Below are 24089 nucleotides of genomic sequence, written 5' to 3' on the forward strand. Positions count from 1 at the left end.
TCTGCCGGTAAAAACTCATCTCTCTTGGCCACACCCCTGCCTTGGGTTATATAGGCCCCCGCCCCTCAACCTTTGCGAACCTCCCCGACCGCTCTTCCTCCGCCCTCTGTAGCCAAACCCCTGGCTCATGGTTGGTCGAGCGGGGCTGGTTCACTCCTCCCCCTCTATGACGAGGTGGAGACACGCCTTTCTTCCCTGACTCGAGCCTCGTGGTCAATGGCGGTTATTGGAGGGGAGGTAATATGGGCAATCGAGGCTCGGCAATGACGAGAGGGGATGTAATATTGGATGGAGATTTTGGGGATGGGAAGGAAAGGGGATCTATTCTCTTTCACTGGTGCAATGGAGTACTTTCAATTAATGGAAGACACAGCCTTACGCTAATACACATAATAAGGATATAACTGTCAAAAGAAAGGATATATCGTGTCCTGCATGTATGTTTTATGGACTAACTACGGAAACGCCCTTTGACCTTTATACAACCACAAACGGAGGGAGGAGGGGTGATATTTTACAACAACCTTTTACAACAACATTTTACCACAACAACAAAATAAAAAAAACATTCTCATATCCACAACACTATATATATGTATATATATATATATATATATATATATATATATATATATATATATATATATATATATATATATATATATATATATATATATATATACAGTGGAACCTTGACTTACGAGTTTAATTCGTTCCGTGACCGAGCTCGTAACTCAAATTGCTCGTATCTCAAATCAAATTTCCCCATTGAAATGCATTGAAATGCTATTAATCCGTTCCAGCCCGCCAAAAACCACACCAATTTTTTTTTAAATATACAGTATATATAAAAATATCTCGCGCTTTATATTTCACCTGTATGCAGCATACAAGTTGGCAGGATGGCCTGGACTGGAGGTACGCACACTTGACTCTAAAGTCTAAACTGTCCAGCCTGGGTTTGAATCCCGACCCAGCTATAACCTGTCATGGGTGAATCACAGGCAGGGTGATTCATCAATGTGTGTACGGCTAAACTGGGCGCCCCGTTTGCGTCCCATTAGTTGTTGGATGTTAAGGATCTCACCGTGTTTTCCACAAAGAGAAGGCGAGCTATCGCCGGCATTCTGAACAAGTTGTGGCCTGGCATGCTCTTCTCCTCTGCCGTTATATACGTCCTCCTCGACACCTCGCTCATGTTTTTCGACGATTGCGTGTTTTATATCCAAGCACATCATCCTCTTCTTCTTCTCAGCACTGCACTTGCCACTCACTTTCTTAGGCCCCATGGTTAAAACTAAGAAATTTTCCGAAATAACCAAAATGCGAAAAAAAAAATGCAGCGATATACGGCAGAGATACGTACTGTACGTGCACGGCAAGATAACCACGTGACCAGAACCCACCTGGCGGCGTGAACTCGAAATAACCAAAATGCGAAAAAAAAAATGCAGCGCTATACGACAGAGATACGTACTGTACGTGCACGGCAAGATAACCACGTGACCAGAACCCACCTGGCGGCGTGAACTCGAAATAACCAAAATGCGGAAAAAAAAATGCAGCGCTATACGACAGAGATACGTACTGTACGTGCACGGCAAGATAACCACGTGACCAGAACCCACCTGGCGGCGTGAACTCGAAATAACCAAAATGCGAAAAAAAAAATGCAGCGCTATACGACAGAGATACGTACTGTACGTGCACGGCAAGATAACCACGTGACCAGAACCCACCTGGCGGCGTGAACTCGAAATAACCAAAATGCGAAAAAAAAAATGCAGCGCTATACGACAGAGATACGTACTGTACGTGCACGGCAAGATAACCACGTGACCAGAACCCACCTGGCGGCGTGAACTCGAAATAACCAAAATGCGAAAAAAAATATGCAGCGCTATACGACAGAGATACGTACTGTACGTGCACGGCAAGATAACCACGTGACCGGGTGGCGAAAGCTCGTAACTCGGATCTCGGCTCGCATCTCAAAGCAATAAACCGCCCGAGCGACGGCTCGTATCTCGAAAAACTCGTAAGTTGGGGCACTCGTAAGTCAAAGTTCCACTGTATATATATATATATATATATATATATATATATATATATATATATATATATATATATATATATATATATATATATATATATATATATATATATATTGTTGCGGATCTCGGCACTAACCGCGCCTCTCCGCGCTAACCCCCGCTCTAGCAGGGAAAATGGCCTTAAAATGCATGTTGCTATTGTTGTTGTGTGTTGCGGATCTCGGAGTACGGCGCTCCCCTTACCGAGGGGGGGTCAATCCCCTCGTCTATTAAGCTGGCCGTCCGAGTCCTTAGAAGATATCGCGCTCCCGTTCAGAAGCAGGGCGATACTCCTGCCCGAGCCACGGACAAGATGGAATATTGCCGAGCAGTTTAGCAATCCGAAGCTCGAGCCATTTAGCGGCAGTCTAAACCCGATTCTAAGCGGTTCCTATATCGTGCCACCGGTATTCAATTGGGAAAAGACTAAAGCGACCGGATGAGAGGAAAACCCAAAGAATAAGAAGGAACACAGAATTTATTATACAATAATGAAAGAGGGAACGAAAGGGGAAGAATATACAAAAGAAGGAAATAAAAGGACATAGGGCAACCTTATGCACTCTTATATTATCACGCGCCCAGGACAGTACAAATAGACTTTCACGAAAGGATGGAATGGCAGGGCTGGTGGGAAGGAAGAGAAGGGGGTCCGGGCAGGTGGTAGGTCGGCGTCGATTGTAGGCGGTGAGGTCCGGCTCCGACCTCGCGCTTCGGTCCATGCTCCGGGTGTTCACTCGTACCGCGGCAACGAGCGGCCGGCAGCTTCGCGTGGCGTTTAACGTGAGCGGACAATTATATCGCGGGGGGGAAGACTGGGATGCGGCGTACGTAATAAATTGACCCTTAGCCTTTGGCCAGTTGTGCGCCTCCAATGGTCCGTGACAACGGCAAGCAGGGACTCCTTCACCACTCTCGGGTCTTCCGCGTCTGCCATCCTCTCCCGTATCACTCATCTCTCTAAGTAGTGCCACGCGGCCGCTTATATTGGCCGATCGCGTATTAAGCCGCTTGCCTTTTTGGACACGCCCATCGGTGAGCTGCCTCAGCCCTGATTGGTCGTGAGGGCTCACCGATCCGCCCCTTGATGGTGCGTTGGTGGGCCACGCCTCATTCGTGGCACTCCTCCCTTCTTCTCCAACTCTGCCACGTGGCTTATGGCGGCTTACGGGATAGAAGACCACTCGCACTGATGTTGAAAGGAACTTTGGGGCCTACTCTTATTTAATTAATACAACGCAGATTCAACTATAGGAAACAGATCCTAAACTAGAACACATACTAATGAAATAACTAAAGAAGATCCTATGGTGTTCTACGTGTTGCAATATGACCTAACTAGGGTGCGACCTTTGATCTTTACACAAAAATGGGAATATTTACAGGGGATTATTTATAAGGGATTATTACAATATTTACAAAGTGGAGGTTTCTAAAAACCGCAACAATATATACATATATATACAGTCACGTGAAAAAGTAAGTACACCCCATGTAAAGTTTTGACTTTTTCAACATATTTCAACATACAGCTATTTGATCTTCCTTTCAACAATATTGACAGATGCAACAACAACAACAACAACAACAACAGGCATTTTAAGGCCATTTTCCCTGCAAGAGCGGGGGTTAGCCTTGCGGTCCCCATGACAATGTTCTCCATTTTGCCCTATTTTCTGCATCTCCCCTTGTTAACCCTCTTGCCCGCATTTCTTCTTCGACCATCTTTAGCCAAGTCTTTCTCGGTCTTCCCCGTCCTCTACTTCCTTCTACATTCATTTCCATCACTCTTTTCAACCAGTCACTTTCATCCTTCCTCAACACATGACCAAACCATCTCAACCTGTTTCTCTTCACAGAATCCATCACAGGCTCTATTCCCATCATCTTTCGCAATTCATCATTTGTCTTCCTCTCTCTCAACGATACTCCGCACATCCATCGAACCATTCGCATTTCCACCCTTTCCAGCCTTCGATGCTGCTCTACGTTCATTACCCATGTCTCTCTCCCATAAATCATAACACTTCTCACACATGCAGCATACACCTTTCCCTTCAGCTTCAATGACACTCCCCTCCTCGTCAGCACGCCACTCAGTTCCCGAAACTTCTTCCATGCACATCTCACTTGAGCAACCGTTGCCAAGTCTGATCCACCTTCTCCATTCAGCATGTCTCCAAGGTAACAAAATGTTTTCACACCTTCCAGCTTCATGCCATCTCCAAGATCCAACTCAACATTTCCTCCATCTGCAGCTCCCTCTGTGCACACCTTACACTTGAATGCAGCTGCCACACTGGTTAATGACCCTCTCAAACCACTACATTTTTGATGAACCCACTCAGCGCACATTGTACATTGAATGGAATTCACTCCGACACCCTTCCTGCACACAGCACACGGCCACTTCCCAGTTCTTTCCACCTCACCACATGCTTTACCACTTGCAATCACCTTCGTTTTTCACCATGCCACCACCTTTACCACTTCGTACTTACCTTTTGCACAGGCGAAATTTGCATTTATGTTTATTTAAATTATACAATGGACTACAAAATGTAAATGTTTCATGATATTTGTTATACTACATCACCTTTATCTATCAATATTGTTGAAATGAAGATCAAATAGCTGTATGTTGAAATATGTTGAAAAAGTCAAAACTTTACATGGGGTGTACTTACTTTTTCACGTGACTGTATATATATACAGACGTGGCATTTAATATGGAATATTTTTTTTGTGGGGGTGAACTTACTTTTCAAGATGTCTTCGAACCAAAAGTTCATTGGAATTATGTTGAAATTATTCTAGATTTTGTTAATGTGACCTTTAAAAGAAACAAAAACCACATGTGACATTTCAAAACAAATAAATTGATCCTTGAAAGTGATGTAAACTGATATCGAACTCAATTCATGGACAGTACTGTGTTAAACTTCTGTACGTTTTCCAGAAGTATCTCTTTATTTTGCACATTAGCCAAATATTTTTTTAACAAAAACAAAAGTTAAATTACGACTGGGATTACGGACAGTAAAATTACAGTTCAGTACTTCGTGTAACCCCCATGAGCATTCAGGAGAGCACGTACACGTTGAGGCATGCTGTTCACGAGATTTGCCAAGGTTTGGACAGGAATCGCTTGCCATGCAGTGACAATAGCCTGCTGCAATTCACGCACAGAGGTCGGCTGCTGGTCCAAGTGGTCGATTTGACGCGTTAATTCTGCCCACAAGTTCTCTATCGGATTGATATCCGGGGACATGGCAGGCCACTCCATATGCTCTACACCACGGTCAGCAAGAAAGTGTTGGATCATGTGAGCACGATGAGGCCGTGCATTGTCATCTTGGAAGACAAAGTTTCCTCGAAAGGCTGCACGAGCAAATGGAAGCAATGTTTCTTCCAGAATGGCCCTGTGCTTGAACTGGTTCAGGTTTCCATTCAGAACAACCAGGTCAGTTTTGCCCCCTGCATGAAAAGCAGCCCAAACGGTCACCCCACCACCTCCAGCTTGGACTCTTGGCACTATACAATCTTTGTTGTAGGCTTCATGCACTTGTCTGCACACTCGGACGCGACCATCTTGACGATAGACCAGAAATCTAGACTCGTCACTGAAGATCACGTGATTCCAGTGTCCTGGCTGCCATTGACGGTGCTCTCTGGCCCACTGCAATCGGCGCTGGCAGTGTTGTCTGGTCAGGCGTGGCTTTCTCAGGGGATGCCTGGCACGATAGCCTGCTTGAACCAGTCGTTGGTTGACTAGCCTTCTGGATACAGGCACATTTGTCAGTTGCTGCCACTCAGCCCTAAGCCGATTAGCTGACTTGGTACAGCCATTGCGGACTAACCGGTGCAGCTGGCGATCATCCCTCCTTGTGGTTCTGCAGGGACGTCCTGGCCCCGGTATTGGAGTCGGGACACCCCTCTGAGCATTTCGTTTCAGTATCTTTGACACCCGACCTTGAGTGATGCCATACTGCCGAGCAATAGCACGCTGTTTCATGCCGTAATTTCGTAAAGCCACCACTCCATGGGAAACAGCATTGATTGTCTCGTTGACGGACCATCTCCAGAGGAAGCGGCAATAACCTTTGGAGACGTGCAGCAGTTGTTTTCCACGAATACAGAATGCAACAACCCTTGTATACCCGACTGTGAAGCCAATCATCAAATGCACCTGTCCGTACATTTTGCCACGCCACCTGTGATATAATCCTGTTGTTGACTTCTTGCTGCGACAGACAATCAGTGACATGGTTCTTTTAACAAATAAATCACCAAAGTGTAAAAGAAACTCACTAGATTGATATACTGAGTTAAGAAAGTAAACCCAAGTCAAGAAAAAAAAAAAATTCCATATTAAATGCCAAGTCTGTATATATATATATATATATATATATATATATATATATATATATATATATATATATATATATATATATATATATATATATATATAAAAACCACCTTTAGAGGCCATTTTTCCCCGCAAAGCGGGGGTTGGCCTTTTTCGGGGACCGTGGTTGTTGTTTTTCGGTCCCCTTTTTGAAGCAATGTTTTACGGCCGGATGCCCTTCCTGCCGCCAACCCTTTTTGTCGCCTTTTACGACAAACAGGGAATTACCAGTGAACTGGTACTCAATTAGCTGAACTCGGAAGGATGATAGGCTGAGTCAACCCCCCTGGCGTTAATTCAGCGATCGACCGGGATTCGAACCCAGGATCCTGGGATCCTTAGCCGGTAGCCCAACACCAGGGTTCTTTCCTGGTTAAACACAGGGCAGGCTATATATATATATATATATATATATATATATATATATATATATATATATATATATATATATATCTATATATCTATATATCTATATATCTATATATCTATATATCTATATATCTATATATCTATATATCTATATATCTATATATCTATATATCTATATATCTATATATCTATATACATATATACATATATATATATATATATATATGTATATATATATATATACATACACACATACACACATACACACATACACATATACACACATACACACATACACACACGGATCTCGGGGGTCGGGGCTCCCCTTATCAAGGGGGGATTGATCCCCTTGTCCTTTAAGCTGGCTGCCCCAAGTCCTGGAGCTATAACGTCACTTCTAGTCAGCGCCGAATATGGTGGTAGGCCGAATTGTTCCTATTACCTAATTACCAGCGCCTTCCGGGAAATGAGCCCCGCCCGAGCCGCGGCGTTAGTGGACACGCTGAGCGAAGCGAGCCGCGACTCAGGCCGTTAACAATGACTAACCCGATTCTGAGCGGTGCCTAATCGTGCCACAGGTACTCAATTGAAAGAAAGGACGGATACGATCGGATTAGGGAAAACCAAGAAAGAACAAGGTAATTTATTTACAAACCAAAAAGAAGAAGAAAGGAAAGAATGTACAGGAAGAAGGAGAAGAAGGAGAAGAAGCAGGACACGGGCAGGCTTAACTACACAGTCTTAACTTACGATCCCAGACAAACATACGCACTCACATGGGGATTGTAGCTGGTAGGGTGGAAGGTCCAGGTAGGTGGTCCAGGCTCCAGTCGACTCCGTCCAGGCTCTGGTCCCGCGGGCGAAACCCGGCAGGCAGCTCTGCGTATGGTGGAACGCGAGCGGACCTTACATATGGTGGGGGGGAAGGCTGGTGTCCTTCAGCGTACTTAATGAATGGCTCTGCCAAACGCACCCTCTCCAAGGTTCTCTTATAACGTCAGCGAGTGAGTCCTTTCGCAATGTGCGCTCCGTATGAGGCTTTCGCAATGCACTCCGCTCTCTCTCTCATCAAGTCCACCAAAACCAGAAGTCCGTGCAAGTCCTTTGCGCAAGAATTCCCCGAAAGAAGTCCGTTTGCCAGCGTGTGCAGTCCTCCAGTGGAAGTCCGTAAAAGGGCTTTGCGCTCGCGCTTTTATAACGCGAGCCAAGATCACTCTGTGCTCCACAAAGGCCATGCCCGTCGGTGATCTTCCCTCAGCCCTGGTTGGCTGGTGGGGGCTTACCGGCCACGCCTTTGACGGCTAGTTGACGGGCCACACCTTGTTCTTGGCGTCCCGCCCCTCTTTCCTCGGGCCGACCGCATGGTTAATGGCGGCTGTTGTGGATTTTCTTGAATTAATTTAGTCTTTAAATTAAATTGACAAGACTCAAGAGAATTAAATGTCCACATTCGTCTCAGAAGACAATCAAAGATTTTAATGACACATGGGAATCCTCAATTCACTGATAAATCAATTCAATGACACAAAAACGAATATCACCACACTGGCTCAGAACACCACATTCAACACTACATTTAATACATCACAAGTGAACCAAGAACTCCTCGATGTTGCCGTGAAATGGCTCTCTTATAGTCAAAGATCAAAGAGAGAGGTCAGGTAAGGTTCAATGGAGATAACAGGCAGTTTGTGTCTTCAATCCTTGGGTCAGCCTTTTTCTTTCTTCATATGCAACTCTCCCAGCCATAAAATGTCAAGTCATGGAGAAAACAGAGATTTCTAACATCTTACAAAATAAACAAAGCCTTCTGTTTCGAATAGATAATATGCCTTCGTGTGACTGAGGAGATCGGGTTTTCTCAATCTCTAAGAGAAAAACAGGGTCGGATAAAGTGCGAATATACATCATTCTTACGTATTTTCAATGGCAAAGTCGAGGCTCAGGTAAATCTACTTGATTTACACCAGTTACGTACACAAATTAATTTTCTTCTTCTACACGGCGCTTGAGCGAGCGCCAAGGCAGCGAACGCTGCTGGCAAGGCGCGTAACGGCGGCGCTTGGAGAGGGAGGTCGCAAAATGGACGGAATGGATTGGGACCTACTCCTTATTTGATTGATGCAATGCAGATTCAACTATTGGAAACACGGCCTTAACTAAAACACATAATAATGAAATAACTGGAATTTCTAAGGTGGCCTACGTGTTGCTGTGGACTAACTAGGGGTGCAACCTTTAATGTCATATTTACAAGTTATTTATTTACAAAATTGTGGGTTCTAAAACCGCAACAATATATATATATATATATATATATATATATATATATATATATATATATATATATATATATATATATATATAGATATATATAGATATATATAGATATATATAGATATATATAGATATATTATACCTCATACGAAAATACACCAATTCTAGGGGAATTAACCCATCCGTAATTGTGTGGGAATTGTCCAGTAGGTAAGGACGGGTTCTTCTTTAGTGAGTAATACAACTTTGTAACAGAAGGTCGTTTTGATTATCTGTAAAATTAATGCAATTAGAGTTCCTTCTGAAATGCTGGGGAAAAATAAAAACCATTGTGATTGTATGTCGTAATTTGGAATTGAGACCCAGTGAGTTTTTCACTGAGAGATCTGGGTTGTAAGCATGATTTTCAGGTAGAAACAGCATCTGTTCACTTTCTGCTGCTAATCAGCATAATCGATTGTATTGTTGATTTGTTAGTGGTGGATGGTGTGATAATGTGTTTGCAGCATCAACACGATTCTGGGCTACTTACCCAAGCAGCGCCGAACGGGGTTATTTTCAGCGACACAGACCCAGGAGGTGGAGGAGCTGGTCAGGGCAGGTCTCAGAAATCCCGTTCACATCTCTGTCCGTGAGAAAGGACAGGCTGCAGACTCCACCCGTCGAACCCCGGCACTTCTCGACAACTACTACATGGTACTGGTACTCTCCAGTGTTGGTATTGTCATGTATTTCTACTACAATATACAAATCACAAAATATCATATCAACAAACCATGATGTAAAACCAAGTTTGCATGGTCTATGAATTGTAACGTCAAACTATTCTTTGTCTGTCATTTGTAAAAGTGGGGAAAAAAAATTAGCCTTTGTAAAAAATTATTTTGAGGTCCAAATTATTGCTTTCTTGCTCATGCCTCATGGAAATGCAACTTTAATGTGCTTATTAATATTGATTACTGTATTTTTAGTGACTATTAAAGCTATGTTAATGCCTGAAAATGAAGCTTATTTTCTTTCTCAATTAATCCAGCCACAAACTATTCTGAGGAATGTAGTTCCATGTTCAAAATTTGTTTTTTTTCTAAACTGTACCAGTTGACAGGGTGGCCTCGAGGTACGCACACTCACCTCTAAGCCGTTTAGTCTGGGTTTGAATCCCGACCCAGCTATAAACCGTCATTCCGGTGTGTGACAGGCAGGGTGATTCATCAATGTGTGTGCCGTCCCTCAGATGGACGTTGAACTTGGCGTCCCTTTTGCCGGTATTAATTGGTGGACGTTAAAGATCCCACGGTGTCCTTCGCGAAGAGTAGGCGAGCTATCGCCGACACAATGACCAAATTTCAAATTCCTGCCCTAACTTAGTCGAGCGTCAGGCCTGACTTGCCGGCTCATGAAAGACTTGGGCCAAACCTTCCCTGGAAGTAGAAGAGATTCCTCCACTCCATATAAGCAACTTGCTGGTCCTAGTTGAGATTGGGGAGTGAATCATGGTGCTTCGAGAGATTAACTAATTGCCATTAAGGAAAATTGTGGAAAAACGTTTTTGATTTGAACTTAAGTGTCTCATTTATGGAGGAAAGCACACATATAAAGGGTGTATCATGATGTTCAAACTTTTATGTGGGTCTGCAGGTGTGCAAGGCTGAGGATAAATTCAATCAATTGGTTGCCTTCCTTAAAGCACGTCAAAATGAAAAGCATTTGGTGTTTTTCAGGTATGAGATCACCATTACAGTTATGAGTTAGACTGCTGTTGCTGATTCCTTTCTTAGCAATCATTTCGCTGCTGTGACCGACGGGAAATTTGCGCCGGTTAATACTCTGAGGGACAACTTAGGTATTTTTTTCTGCATGTCGAGAAAGAAAATAGCATTCAACATAATAGAGGACTATTCTCAAAGAAACATCGAGTATAGGATAAGGAAAATACTGTCGTTGTTGAGGTCGGAAGGCATTGAGGTCCATTAAAATGTATTTGAGAATTGGAGGATTGCGATTGGGGATCGCTGATTGTTGCTGGTATAGCCAACTTGTAATATTAGCCAATTTGTAGCACTTTAAATTCTGCCTAACAATGAAAACAAACTTTTTGTACACCGCTCCTTTGCTATTGCATCTCCAGGCACTGCATGACGTCATCGCTGGGCCCGGCGATGACACGTGCCGAAAGGGAGTTTTCACTCCATTTGTTTTTCTTGTTTGTTTTTGTTTGCTTTTCTTTGTTTTTCTTGTTTGTTTTTCTTTGTTTTGCCTGTTTTTTTTTGTTTTTTTGTTTTCTTGTTTGTTTTTCTTATTTGTTTTTCGTGTTTGTTTTTCTTGTTTGTTTTTCTTGTTTGTTTTTCTTTTGTTTTCTTGTTTTCTTTCTTGTTTTCTTTCTTGTTTGTCCTGGTGATATCACAGCCATGCTTTGATCTAGAAAGTTTAAATTTGAGCACAATATTGAACAAGTTTTGGCAAAAATGGTGTTTTTATTTTTTAATTAATTATTATCGATGTATTAAGTACTTATTTATTTTCTTTCTCATCTGGGCAATATCTCAGGCACCTTTTGAGCTAGGACGCTGATATTGGGCCATGACATTGACCGTGATTTGGCTGTAAGGGGTCTTTTTGCTTTGTTGATTAATCAATGAATTGATTAATTATTTTATTTTTCAATTAACTACTTCATAAATTTTCAAAAAGTTAGATTCAGATGAAACACTTGTGGTTTAGGTATGCTATTAGGCAATTGTTTAAGAAATTAATTATTTAACGTTTTTTTTTTTTTTTTAACCACATCTTTTTTATGCGAAAAACACGTAGCTCATTTGGTTTGGTTAGAATAAAATTTAAAAAACTGGAGAAAAGACTTTTTGGACAGCTGGTTCTTTTTAAATAAATCATTGTTGTTAAACTCATTTTGCTCTTCTTTTCTTTAAGTGCCAACAACTCAAGACATTCCTTATTGAACCTCCCAATTTTGACCAGCACAATAATAACCAGCTCTTTCAACCAGTGCAAGAATAAAAGGCGTTGGCGGAGGAATTATGTTTTTGGGTTGTCCGTCCGACCGTCCGTCCATGATAGGTTTTCGTTATTGCAATAACTTAAAAACGGCTGAAGGGATCCAAGTCAAACTTAGTACAAGTATGTATGATGATGTAAAGATAAACGGATTAGATTATGGGATCAAGAGGTCAAGTGTCAGAGGTCCCATCAGGTAAAAATTATATTACTGCACTAACTTGTGAACCAGTGATGGGATTTTGACCAAACTTAGTGTAAGTATATATTATGATGCAAAGATGAACTGAATAGATTTCGACGTCAGAGGTCGTCAGGTAATAATGTGATTCTTGAGAACAGCTGAAGGGATTTAAATTTAGCACAGCTGAAGGGATTTATGCAAGTATGTCAAATGATGTAGTAATGTGGGTGGGGGCATTTCCGTCAACATTGCGATGGCGAAGAGTGCTGTTCTGGTTTTCTTTTTTTTCTTCTCTCGTGGTATTTTTACCACGGGCTTCTGCTCACATGTATATAAATATCTATGTGTAAATAGTGGCATTTTTCAATTTAAAAACGAAATGTTTCCCTAATTATATTTTGGTAAACTTTTGATATTTTGTTGAGGGATGCTGTTGAAACATGATGCAAGTGAAAAAAAAACAAAACACATTGATACAATTGTCTCTGTGGAGATGCTGTGTGCATCTGTGGAGATGCTGTAATATGTGATGCACCACGGGTGTGTGTGTGTGTGTGTGTGTGTGTGTGTGTGTGTGTGTGTGTGTGTGTGTGTGTGTGTGTGTGTGTGTGTGTTATACAGCACTTGTGCATGTGTGGAGTACTTTGGCAAGGCATTAGAAGAATTTCTTCAGTCGACGAAGGTGCTGTTGTTGCATGGGAAAATGAAGCGAAAGCGAAATCGCACCTTCACAACGTTTCGCAAGATGACCAGGTGTGGAAAACTTTGCAAGCCTTGAACCATGCGTATGCATACGGGATGCCCATATACAATGTAAAAATAAATTTAGTAAGAACGATGTGAGTAGCACTATCTTTTTTTTGTTGTTGTTTATTTATTTATTTACTTTTAAAATGGGCAGCCCGTCCCAATGTAGCTTGAAAGTGCAAGGGGTTGATCATAAAGTGATGACTGGCACCACATATACATCAGACTAGATATCCCCACCCCAACGATCATTCATGAACCAGCTACGTTTTTTTCTAATCCCATAGAAATGTGGAAGTTATCCTCAAAATTGATCAAATTCCAGAAGGTTGGAATTTGAACCGTTGATACTTGTGCATTTTAGCTAAATTTGTATTAAGAACTTCCTGAATACAAGTCCAGTATCTTTAAGCTGCTGCTGCTTTATTAAGCTGCTTTATTACTTGGCGGTAAACATTTTTTTTGCAAGTACAGTATGTTGATTGTGTGTGTGTGTGTGTGTGTGTGTGTGTGTGTGTGTGTGTGTGTGTGTGTGTGTGTGTGTGTGTGTGTGTGTGTGTGTGCGTGCGTGCGTGCGTCCGTCCGTCCGTCCCCCCGTCCCCGCTCACTTATACTTGCCTACAAGTTACAATTTGAAACCGATCTTCACGAAACTTCATCAAATGGTAGAGTTCGTGGTCCGACAAAATCCTATTTATTTTTGAGGTCAAAAGGTCAACATAGGCCAAAGGTCAACCACTTTGTTTTGAATTTCTAAAATCCTCAATTTTAATCCGATTGACTTGAAATTTGAATGGGATTTACATATCGGCTAACTCAATTCAACCACCAACTATTTTTGAGATCGGCAAAGGCTAAAGGTCAACAACAATTTCAAATTTCTAAAATCCTCAATTTTCATCCGATTCACTTGAAATTTGATTTGGATTTTCATATCAGCTAACTGAATTCAACCACCAATTATTTGTGAGGTCAAAAGGATGTTCTACTGAGTGCCATTCTGCTTTGTTCTCTTTTGCCAAGTGTCGCCCTATGAGTGATTTTTCATTTGTATGTTTGTACTGTTTGATTTATTTATTTTTGTTTCTTCGGTGAAGCGGGTTGTGTACACAAGCATTTTATAACCGAGTTTGAGTTTGTCTGCCATTGAGCTAATGTATTAAATGTTTGCAGTGGTGTACTGGTGTGCACCGATGTGATGGCACGTGGTGTCGATATTCCTGAAGTGCACTGGGTTCTGCAGTTTGATCCGCCAAGCTGCGCCAAGTGAGCCTTTGCAGGATTGTGCACCATCATTTTCACTTTTCTTCTTGTTGTTTAAGGAGCAGTGGTCCGACCAACATAACCAACCTCATCTAGATTTTATTCATCAATTTGTTTCCTCGTTAATTACATCCTGTTGTGTTGGAGTGTGAGTGCAATGTGTCATGCCTTGCAGGGCATTTGTGCACCGGTGTGGACGTACGGCTCGGATTGGCCATAAAGGCTGCGCATTGATTTTTCTTATGCCCATGGAAGATGCATATGTTCAGTTTTTGGCCAACAACCAGAAGGTAACTTTCTTCAGCACTTATGTGCTTGCATTATTGGAAGCGTTTACTGTAGCAGTGACTGATGTCTATCAACGTTCTTCACTTCTCATGTTATTGGTGGTATGTCAAATGGAGGGCTGGTGGGAAAGCCTCGAGGTATGAGCACTCACATCTGAGCTATCCAGCATGGGTTCATATCTTGGCCCAACTATAAACTGTCACCCTGGTGCCTTTCTTGCAGGGAGATTCATAAATGTGTGCCGTCCTTCGGGTGGACGTTAAAATGGGTGTCCCATCTGCAGGCATTAGTTGGTGGATGTTAAAGATCTATAGCTTCATTAGTAATTATCTGGCAAGCTATCATCTGCATCCTGAACATATTACAAATTCTCGCACCCTCAGCCGAATATCCTTCGTCAGTGGCCACCAATCCAGAATTGTAATTCTACTCAAAGAAACTGCTTCGGCAGAAACTGTCACTGTATAGAACACCGTGCACCCAGTTCCAGCCAGTTCCAGAAGTCAAATGGGCCATATATTCGGTGTGTATGAAAATGAGGTAACTTGGAATCCCCTACTTCTCAAGAAAACCATTTGTGTCGACTTCAACCTTTGACCACAAAATGGAAAATAAAACCATAAGTTGACAAAGTTCGCTTCCAAAGCCAGCCGATGACTAGGCATCTTCAGTCGTACAATGTCCTTCCTTGGCACACCTGAACTTGTATTCACCTACAAGGCCTTAATTCACAGCTTGATGGAGTTCTGCTCTCCCCACTGGGCTGGCTCTCCTCTGCCTGCTTCGTATCTTGCTGAGCTTGACGCCATGAAAAACAAGGCTTTAAGATCATTGGAATCTCCCACGATGAAGCTGAGTCTGTGCCGACCATTCACCATCACAGACAGGTCTGTTGTCTCTGTCTTCTACCGCCTCCTTTCTGGTCTTTCACCCTCTGCTCTTTCTGTGCTTTTTTTTCCTCGAGGATGCTAGATTCCAGCATTGTTTCCTGCCCAGTCCTATTCCTCATCTTCATCAATGATCTCCCGCACTCTGTCTGGAAAAATCATCTTTATCAATGCCAATGTGAAGAACACTGATGTTTATGGTTCACGCTATGGGTGCTGTACAACTAACTATCTGTTGGCTTTACATGATATTTTTGCAATGATTCCAATGCAACGTTTCATCCTCCCTTTCCTTCAGTGTCCACTGCAGGAGATGGACATACAAACAGAGGTGCCAGATGTTTTGCCACGACTACGTGCTGTGGCACTTGCTGATCGTGCCATGTTGGACAAAAGCCTCCGTGCCTTTGTGTCTTTCATACAAGCATACAACAAGCATGAATGCAGCCTGCTCTTCCGCATCAAAGGTAAACGTTTTGTATCCAGCTCCTCCATCCTTCTACCTTTAAGGTTAAAACCTCTTGTCTGTTGGTGCTCTGTGACATGCCCTGCTTTTTTTTTTTTTTTTTTTTTTTTTTGTATAAAAGATCGAGGCTCGTGAAAGAGCAAACATTTATCACACAGAAAGACAAACCGACAAACCGACACATAACCGACAAACCGACACATAGAACAAATAACATCGGGAGCGGTAGACAAGATGGGGAGAGAGGGGGAAGGACACAAACACAACACAACACAACACAACACAACACAACATTTTAGAGCAAGAACCGAGAGACATGGAGACATCGAGAGATCTGTGGGAGGGAGAGGGCTTTGGGGGGGAGGCATGGGAAAGGGGGTGGGAGAGGCATAAAACATATGGACACTGCCAGGACTACCAGGAAAGAAGTTGGAATTACAAACAAGGTGGATCTGGGGTGAATTAGTGGGGGTAGAAAAGATCAAGGTTTTGGATGGGGGAAGATAAGAGATGGTGGTGAACAGCTGTTTTAAAGACCTGGAGGGAGGAGTGGGATTGAAGGGAGTGTGGGAGTTTGTTCCAGAGGCGGGAGAAAAGAGGAATGAAGGAGTGAAGGTGAGCAGAGAGCCGAGATTTCGGCAGTTTAACCATCAGAGGATTGCTGGCAGATCTTGTGCGACCTGTAGGAATATTTGGGGGACAGAGCACAGAGAGAGCTGGGGGAGCAAGGCCGGAGAGGAGTCGGTAGAAGACGGAAAGACCACCAACCTGCCTGCGGTGAGTGAGTGAGAGGCCCTTGGAGTTAGCTTCATCACGGGAGATTCCAATGATTCTGAATGCTTTGCTTTCAACAGCGTGAAGACGAGCTAGGTGTGAGGCAGGAGCACCAGCCCAGAGGGGAGAGCAGTATTCCATTGAGCTGCGGATGAAAGCCTTGTACGTGGTGAGGAGCTCAGGTGTGCCAAGGAAGGACTTCGCACGACGGAGGATGCCCAGTCGGCGACTGGCTTTGCAGGCCAGCTTGGAAATGTGGTTTTCCCAAGAAAGATCATGGCAGATAGTGAGACCCAAAAGCTGCAGCGACAGAACGTCTTGGAGAGGATTGTTGAGAAAGTAGATGGGAGGGTTGTCCAGTCGATCTTTTCGGAGAGACATAGTAAGAGTGTGAGATTTGTCAGGATTGAAAGACATGTTCCACTTGTTTGACCAGTCTGTGATTTTGTCCAGGTCTTCAGAGAGTGAGGAGGCTGCAGACTGCCGATCTGAGGGAAGAGGAATGGAGCGGCAGAGAGTGGAGTCATCAGCAAAGAGATAGAGAGGATTTTCCAGAGAGTCAGAGAGATCATTGATAAAGACCAGAAAAAGCACAGGGCCCAGCACACTGCCTTGGGGAACTCCAGCCTGAACAGGAAGGGGAGATGAGAGAAATCCATTCAGGGCCACACGTTGACTACGACCAGAGAGGAAGTCCGCAAGCCATGCATGGAGATTTCCATGGATACCATAGGAGTAGAGTTTGGTGAGCAGAGCTGGGTGCCAGACCGTATCGAAGGCACGTGATATGTCGAGGGAGACAGCTCTGATTTCCTGTTTGGCATTGAGGACCTCCATCCATTGTTGAGACAGGAGAAGCAGCATGTCCAGAGTAGAGTGACCTGGTCTGAATCCAAATTGATGATCAGAGATCAAGCCATTGGAGAAGAGGAAATATTTCATATCCGAAGCAATGATGGATTCCATGACTTTGCTGATAATTGGGAGCAGGCTGATTGGTCTGTAGTTAAAAGGATCTGTTTTTGCACCTTTTTTGTGTAAAGCGGTAATGTTTGCTGATTTCCAGGATGCTGGCAGATGACCTTGAGCAAAAGATAGGGTGAAAAGAACAGAGAGAGGGTGAGATAGAGCGGCAGAGCAGGATTTTAGGACCCGTGGGCTGATGCCGTCTGGTCCAGTTGCAGAATCAGAGTCGAGGTTAGACAAAAACTCCTCCACCTTGTCAGGAGAGAAGGACACAGAGTCCAGGAGCAGTTGGGTTCGACTGGGAAAGGTGGGAACAGAGAGAGATGGGTTTGGGACTAAAGATTTTGAGGCAAACACAGAGTTGAGGCATTCGGCTTTGTCACGTGCGATGTCAACTGTGTGGCCATTTGAGGTAAGGGAGGGGATGGAGGGGGAACAAACACCAGAAACGGATTTGACCAGACGCCACCAGGATTTGGAGGAAGGAGACAGGTTTGAGAGTTCGTTCTTGAGTGAGGAGAGATAGTGCTTCCTGGCACTCCTGAGGGTAGACACACACTTGTTCCGAGCTTGGTGGAAGGAACTGAGATTGCCTTCAGTTGGATTAGCCTTCCAAGAGGCAAAGGCAAGTTGTTTCAGGGCAACTGCCTCACCACAAGATTCGGTGTACCATGGACGGGAGGAAGGGTAAGACAACTGAAGACGAGATGGGATAAATCTGTGCATGAGAGAGATCAGTTTGCTTTGGAAGAATTCCCAGGAAGAATTGATGTCAGAGGCAGTGGAGATGGGAGACCAATCCAGACGATTGATGGCTGCTTGAAGCCCGTCCCAGTCGGCCTGAGTGAAATGCCAGACTCTTCGACGCTGAGGAGGCTCTCTGAGAATGGCCAGAGAGATGTCCACTTTGACAAGCACATGATCAGAAGAACCGATTGGAGCAGAAGAAGAGCAGTAGACATTAGCAGGGAAGTTTGTCATAACCAAATCTAGAAGAGAAGAAACTCCATTGGCTGAGATCCGGGTCGGGAAATTGACAGATTGTGTCAATCCCAGTGAGTCACAGAAGTCCTTTGCTGAGGTTCCATGACTGGTGAGAGAGGAACCCACACCCAACCAGGTGGCATGATGACAGTTGAAGTCACCACATATGAGGAAGAGAGAGTTGGGATGAGTGGATAGAAGTTGGTCCATGTTGTCAGAGAGTGAAATGTAAATTGAGTCATCACTGTTTGGGGGACGGTACAGAACACATATGAACAAAAGGTGGGAGCGGAGAGGAACCCGTAGCCAGAGGTACTCCTGGGGGTGAGGAGGAGAGAGGGCAGTGCAAGGAGAATGAGGAAGAGAGTTTTTGATAAAGATAGCCACCCCACCACCAGGACGAGGCTCAGGTCTATCATACCGGAAGAGGGAGTAACCAGGAAGAGATATTGAGGAATCAGAGACATCTTGAAGGAGGAAAGTCTCTGTTAAGCAGATCAAGTCTGGATTGTCAGAAGCAACCTGTATGGAGAGATCAGTCAGGTTTGAGCGAAGGCCCCGGATGTTTGAGGTCCATACCGTTAAAGAAGAGAGAGGGGGAGCATCGGGTACAGGACAGGGGAGGGGAGGAGTAGGGTAAGATGAAGGATGAGAGGGGGAGGTAGGGAGAGCAGTTGATAGTGTGTCAGAGATTACAGAAGAGTTCCAAAAAAGGGAAGGATGAGGAGGATGAAAGGTTTGGTGGTGAAGGGATGAGGCAGAGTGAGGGGTTGTTTGAGGGGGGGCATGGGACAGTAGAAGGTTGGGGGGGGTGGAGGCATGAGATAGAAGGGAGACGAGGTGGGGAGGAGGCAACTTTGAGAAGGGGGGAGGAGGGAGAATTTGAGAGGAATGGTATGGGGGGAGATTTGAATGGGAGGAGTTGGGGGGGAGTTTTGAAGGGGAGGAGTGAGGCGGGAGTTTAGGAGGGGAGGGGCAAGGGGGAAGTTTAAGAGGGGAGGGGCAAGGGGGGAGTCTAGTAGTGGAGGGGCAAGGGGGGGAGTTTAGGAGTGTAGGGGCAAGGGGGGGGATTTGGAGGGGAGGGGCAAGGGAGGAGTTTATGAGGGGAAGGGCAAGGGGGGAGTTCAGGAGTGGAGGGGCAAGGGGGGGGATTTGGAGGGGAGGGGCAAGGGGGGAGTTCAGGAGTGGAGGGGCAAGGGGGGAGTTTAAGAGTGGAGGGGAAAGGGGGTAGTTTAGGAGTGTAGGTACAAGGGGGGGGATTTGGAGGGGAGGGGCAAGAGGGGAGTTTAGAAAGTGGATGATTAATGAAAGACGAACATTGATAACAAATTGGGTTTGTTGTGATTTTCAAGTTAGCAATAACATGTGACATGTGAAAATATAACATGTGTTGCTGTTACAACATGTGAAAATCCAATGCAATATAATCTCGTTGAAACAATGCATTGGCTGTAGCAAATACCTGGACTGATTGTTGTGTCAAAATTTTGCGATTGCCGGGGTTCTTGGCATAAATAAAGAATAAAACTTTTCTTTGAAGGCATAGCTTGCACTCCACAAATTTTAAGTGTGCCTTCTGCCGTGGAATCACCAAAAATATAATGTCTTTTTAATGCATCCACCCTCTTCACTCCCACAATCCTCCTGACCCTGTTGTTCTTGCAAACTTGCGGCCTCTGTTGTCTCTATCAGTGCCTCCCTCTCCAGACCGTAAAGATGGGCCGGCACATGACATCAGAACCTTTCCTTTCAATCTCCTTGACATCTTTCTGTCTGCCATCCACCTTCATCCATGCATTCACACCCACCTGAATCCTCCTCTGCACCTCTGCCTCTCATGTACCATCCCCAGTCACTGTTACCCCCCACACCCCCAGATACTCGAACCTATTTCCCTGTCTGATCTCCTGCCCCTCTGATCTGATATTCATTTATTTTCTGTGCTGCCCAACCCACATCACCTCAGTCTTCTCCATTCTCATTTTCAGCTCGTATTTCTCAAATGCTTCCTTACACTCCCCTCGTACTTCATCCTACTCTCCACCACCACAGCTAGATCATCTGCATACAACATCCTCCCCAGAATACCTTTCATGTTCATTGTTCACCTTCCTGATTACCAGCTCCATCACAATGATAAACAGGAGTGGGCTGAGAGCGCTTCCCTGCCTCAAACCAATGTTCACACTGACATCCTCCAACATCCCAGGGCCAACCAAAACTCTTCCTTTTGTTCCCTTGTGCATCCCTTCCACCAACCTCACTTCTGCTTCTGGCATTCCCATCCACCTCAGTGTTTCCATCACCACCCCTCTTGGGACAGTGCCATAGGCCTTCTCCAGATCCACAAATCCAAATGGCATTTCGCTTTGCACCTCCAACCTCTTCTCCACCAGCTGTCTCAGCATGCTGAAATACTCAGTTTGAACACACATCATTTTATTCTCCAGCATGATTCTCCAGCCTGGTGTTGGCTTAGCGGTTAGGGTGCCGGCTTGGCACCCTAGGATCCTGGGTTCGAATCCCGGTCGATCGCTGAATTAACGCCAGGGGGGTTGACTCAGCCTGTCATCCTTCCGAGGTCGGCAAATTTGAGTACCAGCTTGCTGGGATGAATGATCATGGTGAGTACCCCGAATTAGAATAGGTACACCGTATCCCTGCGCATCGTAAGAGCGTGACTAAGGGTTGGCATCAGGAAGGGCATCCGGCCATAAAAACATTGCCTCAAACAGGGAACCATGATTGTCATGGGGCCCGCAAGGCTAACCCCCGCTCTAGCGGGGAAAATGGCCTTAAAACGATCATTCATTCATTCATTCATTCATTCATGATAAATTTTGGTGACGTCCCAATGCTCACACGGATTCTTACCTTAAGCCACTCATAAATTTGGATTTCATTTTCTCTGCAATCTAGTGTGCCATGATGAACCAAGGAACACCTAAATGTTAAAAATCTCCATTGTGTTAATAATAATTGTGTGTAATTGTTATAAGTTTTGTAGCAACATAACAAAACTGGACATGCTTCTAGACTTCTGAAGGATATCTAGTTTTCCCCATTAGGTGATCTGTTTTTAATTAAGCCATATATGTATTTCATGACTAGGCTCATGTCTGTTTTGGGGGTTTCTCAATGCTTTGTCTATAGACCTAGACTTTGGTGGACTTGCAAGGGGTTTTGCACTGCTACGCCTGCCATGGATGCCCGAGCTACGCGGTCGGCCAGTGCCCGACTTTGAGCCAGAAACTATGGACTTGAATACCATCAAATACAGGGACAAGCACCGAGAACGACAACGACAGGATCAGCTTTCTGAGCATGCACGAAAAGGTACGACACCGTGTTGTAATACCTCCATTTTATCTTTAGCCATGGTTAACTGGGCTCTTAACAAGCTATATATTGGATTTGTCTTTGTATTATTGGGGAGCTGCATTTTTTGATACCCTTTCATCTTTTTACCTTTACATTCAATTCTTTCTACCTCTCCTTCCACCACAATTCCATGCCTTTCTTTTTTTTTTCTCGATTTTAACCCCACCCTTTTCCCTTCTTCCTTTCTAACTCCTCTAATTTCACTTGCTGTATGACTTGTAGTCAGGCTGTTGAATTTTTTGGGTAATTGCTGATTTTGCTTTTTTAAAAGTGAGTGACGGTGGTCATTTAAATTCATGTTACTTAAGAAAATGTAATGCACGTCGTCGGCAAGTGTTGAATTGCTTTTCCCTCTCCAAATAAAATGAAAGGTAGTACAAGAGGTTCAAAATTAACTGAGCCAAATTATTTTTGCAGAAGGTGCCATCATGTCCCTCACTGTTTGTACACGAGGCGTGTTGATTGACTATTTAACCGATGCAGGGATTAAATTGACTATTTAATTGACTATTTTACCTGTGACTTGAGGTGGATAGCTGAGGCAAATTTGACACGTCATTTAAAGGGTACGCACAATTAAATTAAAACATTAAAATGTACGCACATTAAAATGCATGTTGTTGTTGTTGTTTGTTTGTATTTAAAGGGTACGCACAGTATTCACACCCTTTCACTTCTTTCACATTTTGTTGTGTTACAGCCTGAATTTAAAATGGATTAAAATTGGACCAAATCTTAATTGGTCTTCACCACCTTGTGGTATACATGCCTGCCGGACTTGACTTTTGGGTCTTTTTGGTCCTTTTGTGTCCTCTGGGTCTTTAGGGGTCTTTGGGGTCTTAAGGATATTAGGGGTCTTAAATTAAAGGGTCTTCAAAGGTCGAAAGAGTTAAAAGGTACGTAATTAATTAATAGATGTATGTAATTAATAGACAAAAAAGTATGGCACACAAACAACTTATCCATTTATAGTAGAAAGGTGTGTTTCTTTCTAAATCATGTCCAATCAATAGAATTGGTCACAGGTGGACTCCAATGAAGTTGTAGAGACATCTCAAGGATGATCAAAGGAAATTGGATGCACCAGAGCTCAATTTGGAGTGTCATAGCAAAGGGGTTGAATACTTATTCACTCAAGATATTTCAGCTTTTCATTTTTTATTATTTTGTAAAAATTTTGAGAGAAAAAAAATTCCACTTTGACATTATGGGGTAGATCATTGGCAAAAAATCCCAATTTGATCCATTTAAAATTCAGGCTGTAACACAACAAATGTCAAGGGGTGTGAATACTTTCTGAGGGCACTTTATGACAGCTTGCAGGTAGAAACATGGAATAGGAACCTTGTGATTTATAAATAATAGAATACAAGATCTGTCGCTTCATTGACGGAAATACCAATCATTGCTGTGATAGCTAATCTATGGGGGAAGAAAAAAATGAAGGATTCCTGGGAGATCTCCGTGCAGGGATAACCAACTAACCAACTTGTTGGCATTTGCAGTTTTGACACGCGTGTCCTTGTACCCATGAAAAAAAAAACAAAAAAAAAATTTTTGGGGATCACAAACACGACCGAGAGTTACCCAAATCCACCGTAGTTGGATTTATTGAAATCAGTACTCAAGTTATAACATGACAAACAGACAGACACGGCTTCTTTTATAATATAGATACAGGACAGAATTATTATTATTAGGTTTACTCTCCATGAAATGGAGAGAAACCTATTATATTACTGCTAGAGTTTTTCTTATTATTATTCTTCCGCCCTATTTTGCACCTCCGAAAAGTTCATAATTAATGTTCTCAGCAACCGCTGGTCGGATTGACATGAAATTTTCATCAAATGATCGTCTCGTCTCCTAGAATTTTTTCATGCTAATTATGACATCATAAGTCACGTGGTGTGGGCGCCATCTTGTAAAACAAATTCAACTTTTCCCCTCTGTATCTCCGCAACGGCTCAATGGAAAAATTTGAGGAATG

At 43.6% G+C, this 24089-nt stretch overlaps 1 protein-coding gene across 5 annotated transcripts in view; it reads left to right on the forward strand.

Annotated features, from left to right (window-relative positions):
- The window catches only part of DDX55 (DEAD-box helicase 55), a 117112-nt gene that overhangs the window by 26569 nt on the left and 66454 nt on the right, over positions 1-24089 (forward strand). For 3 of the 5 annotated variants that reach the window (XM_068118846.2, XM_068118844.2, XM_068118843.2), the window contains exons 7-13: positions 9654-9849; positions 10786-10868; positions 12965-13096; positions 14264-14356; positions 14529-14643; positions 15827-15995; positions 21872-22054. In XM_068118846.2, coding sequence (XP_067974947.1) covers positions 9654-9849; positions 10786-10868; positions 12965-13096; positions 14264-14356; positions 14529-14643; positions 15827-15995; positions 21872-22054 — 971 coding nt within the window. The remainder of the gene's footprint in view (positions 1-9653; positions 9850-10785; positions 10869-12964; positions 13097-14263; positions 14357-14528; positions 14644-15826; positions 15996-21871; positions 22055-24089) is intronic. The other 2 variants (XM_068118847.2, XM_078780822.1) reach the window with 1 other exon arrangement.

Source organism: Myxine glutinosa, chromosome 6 (genome assembly GCF_964187855.1).
Source record: "Myxine glutinosa chromosome 6, kmMyxGlut1.1, whole genome shotgun sequence".
Classification (NCBI taxonomy): domain Eukaryota; kingdom Metazoa; phylum Chordata; class Myxini; order Myxiniformes; family Myxinidae; genus Myxine; species Myxine glutinosa.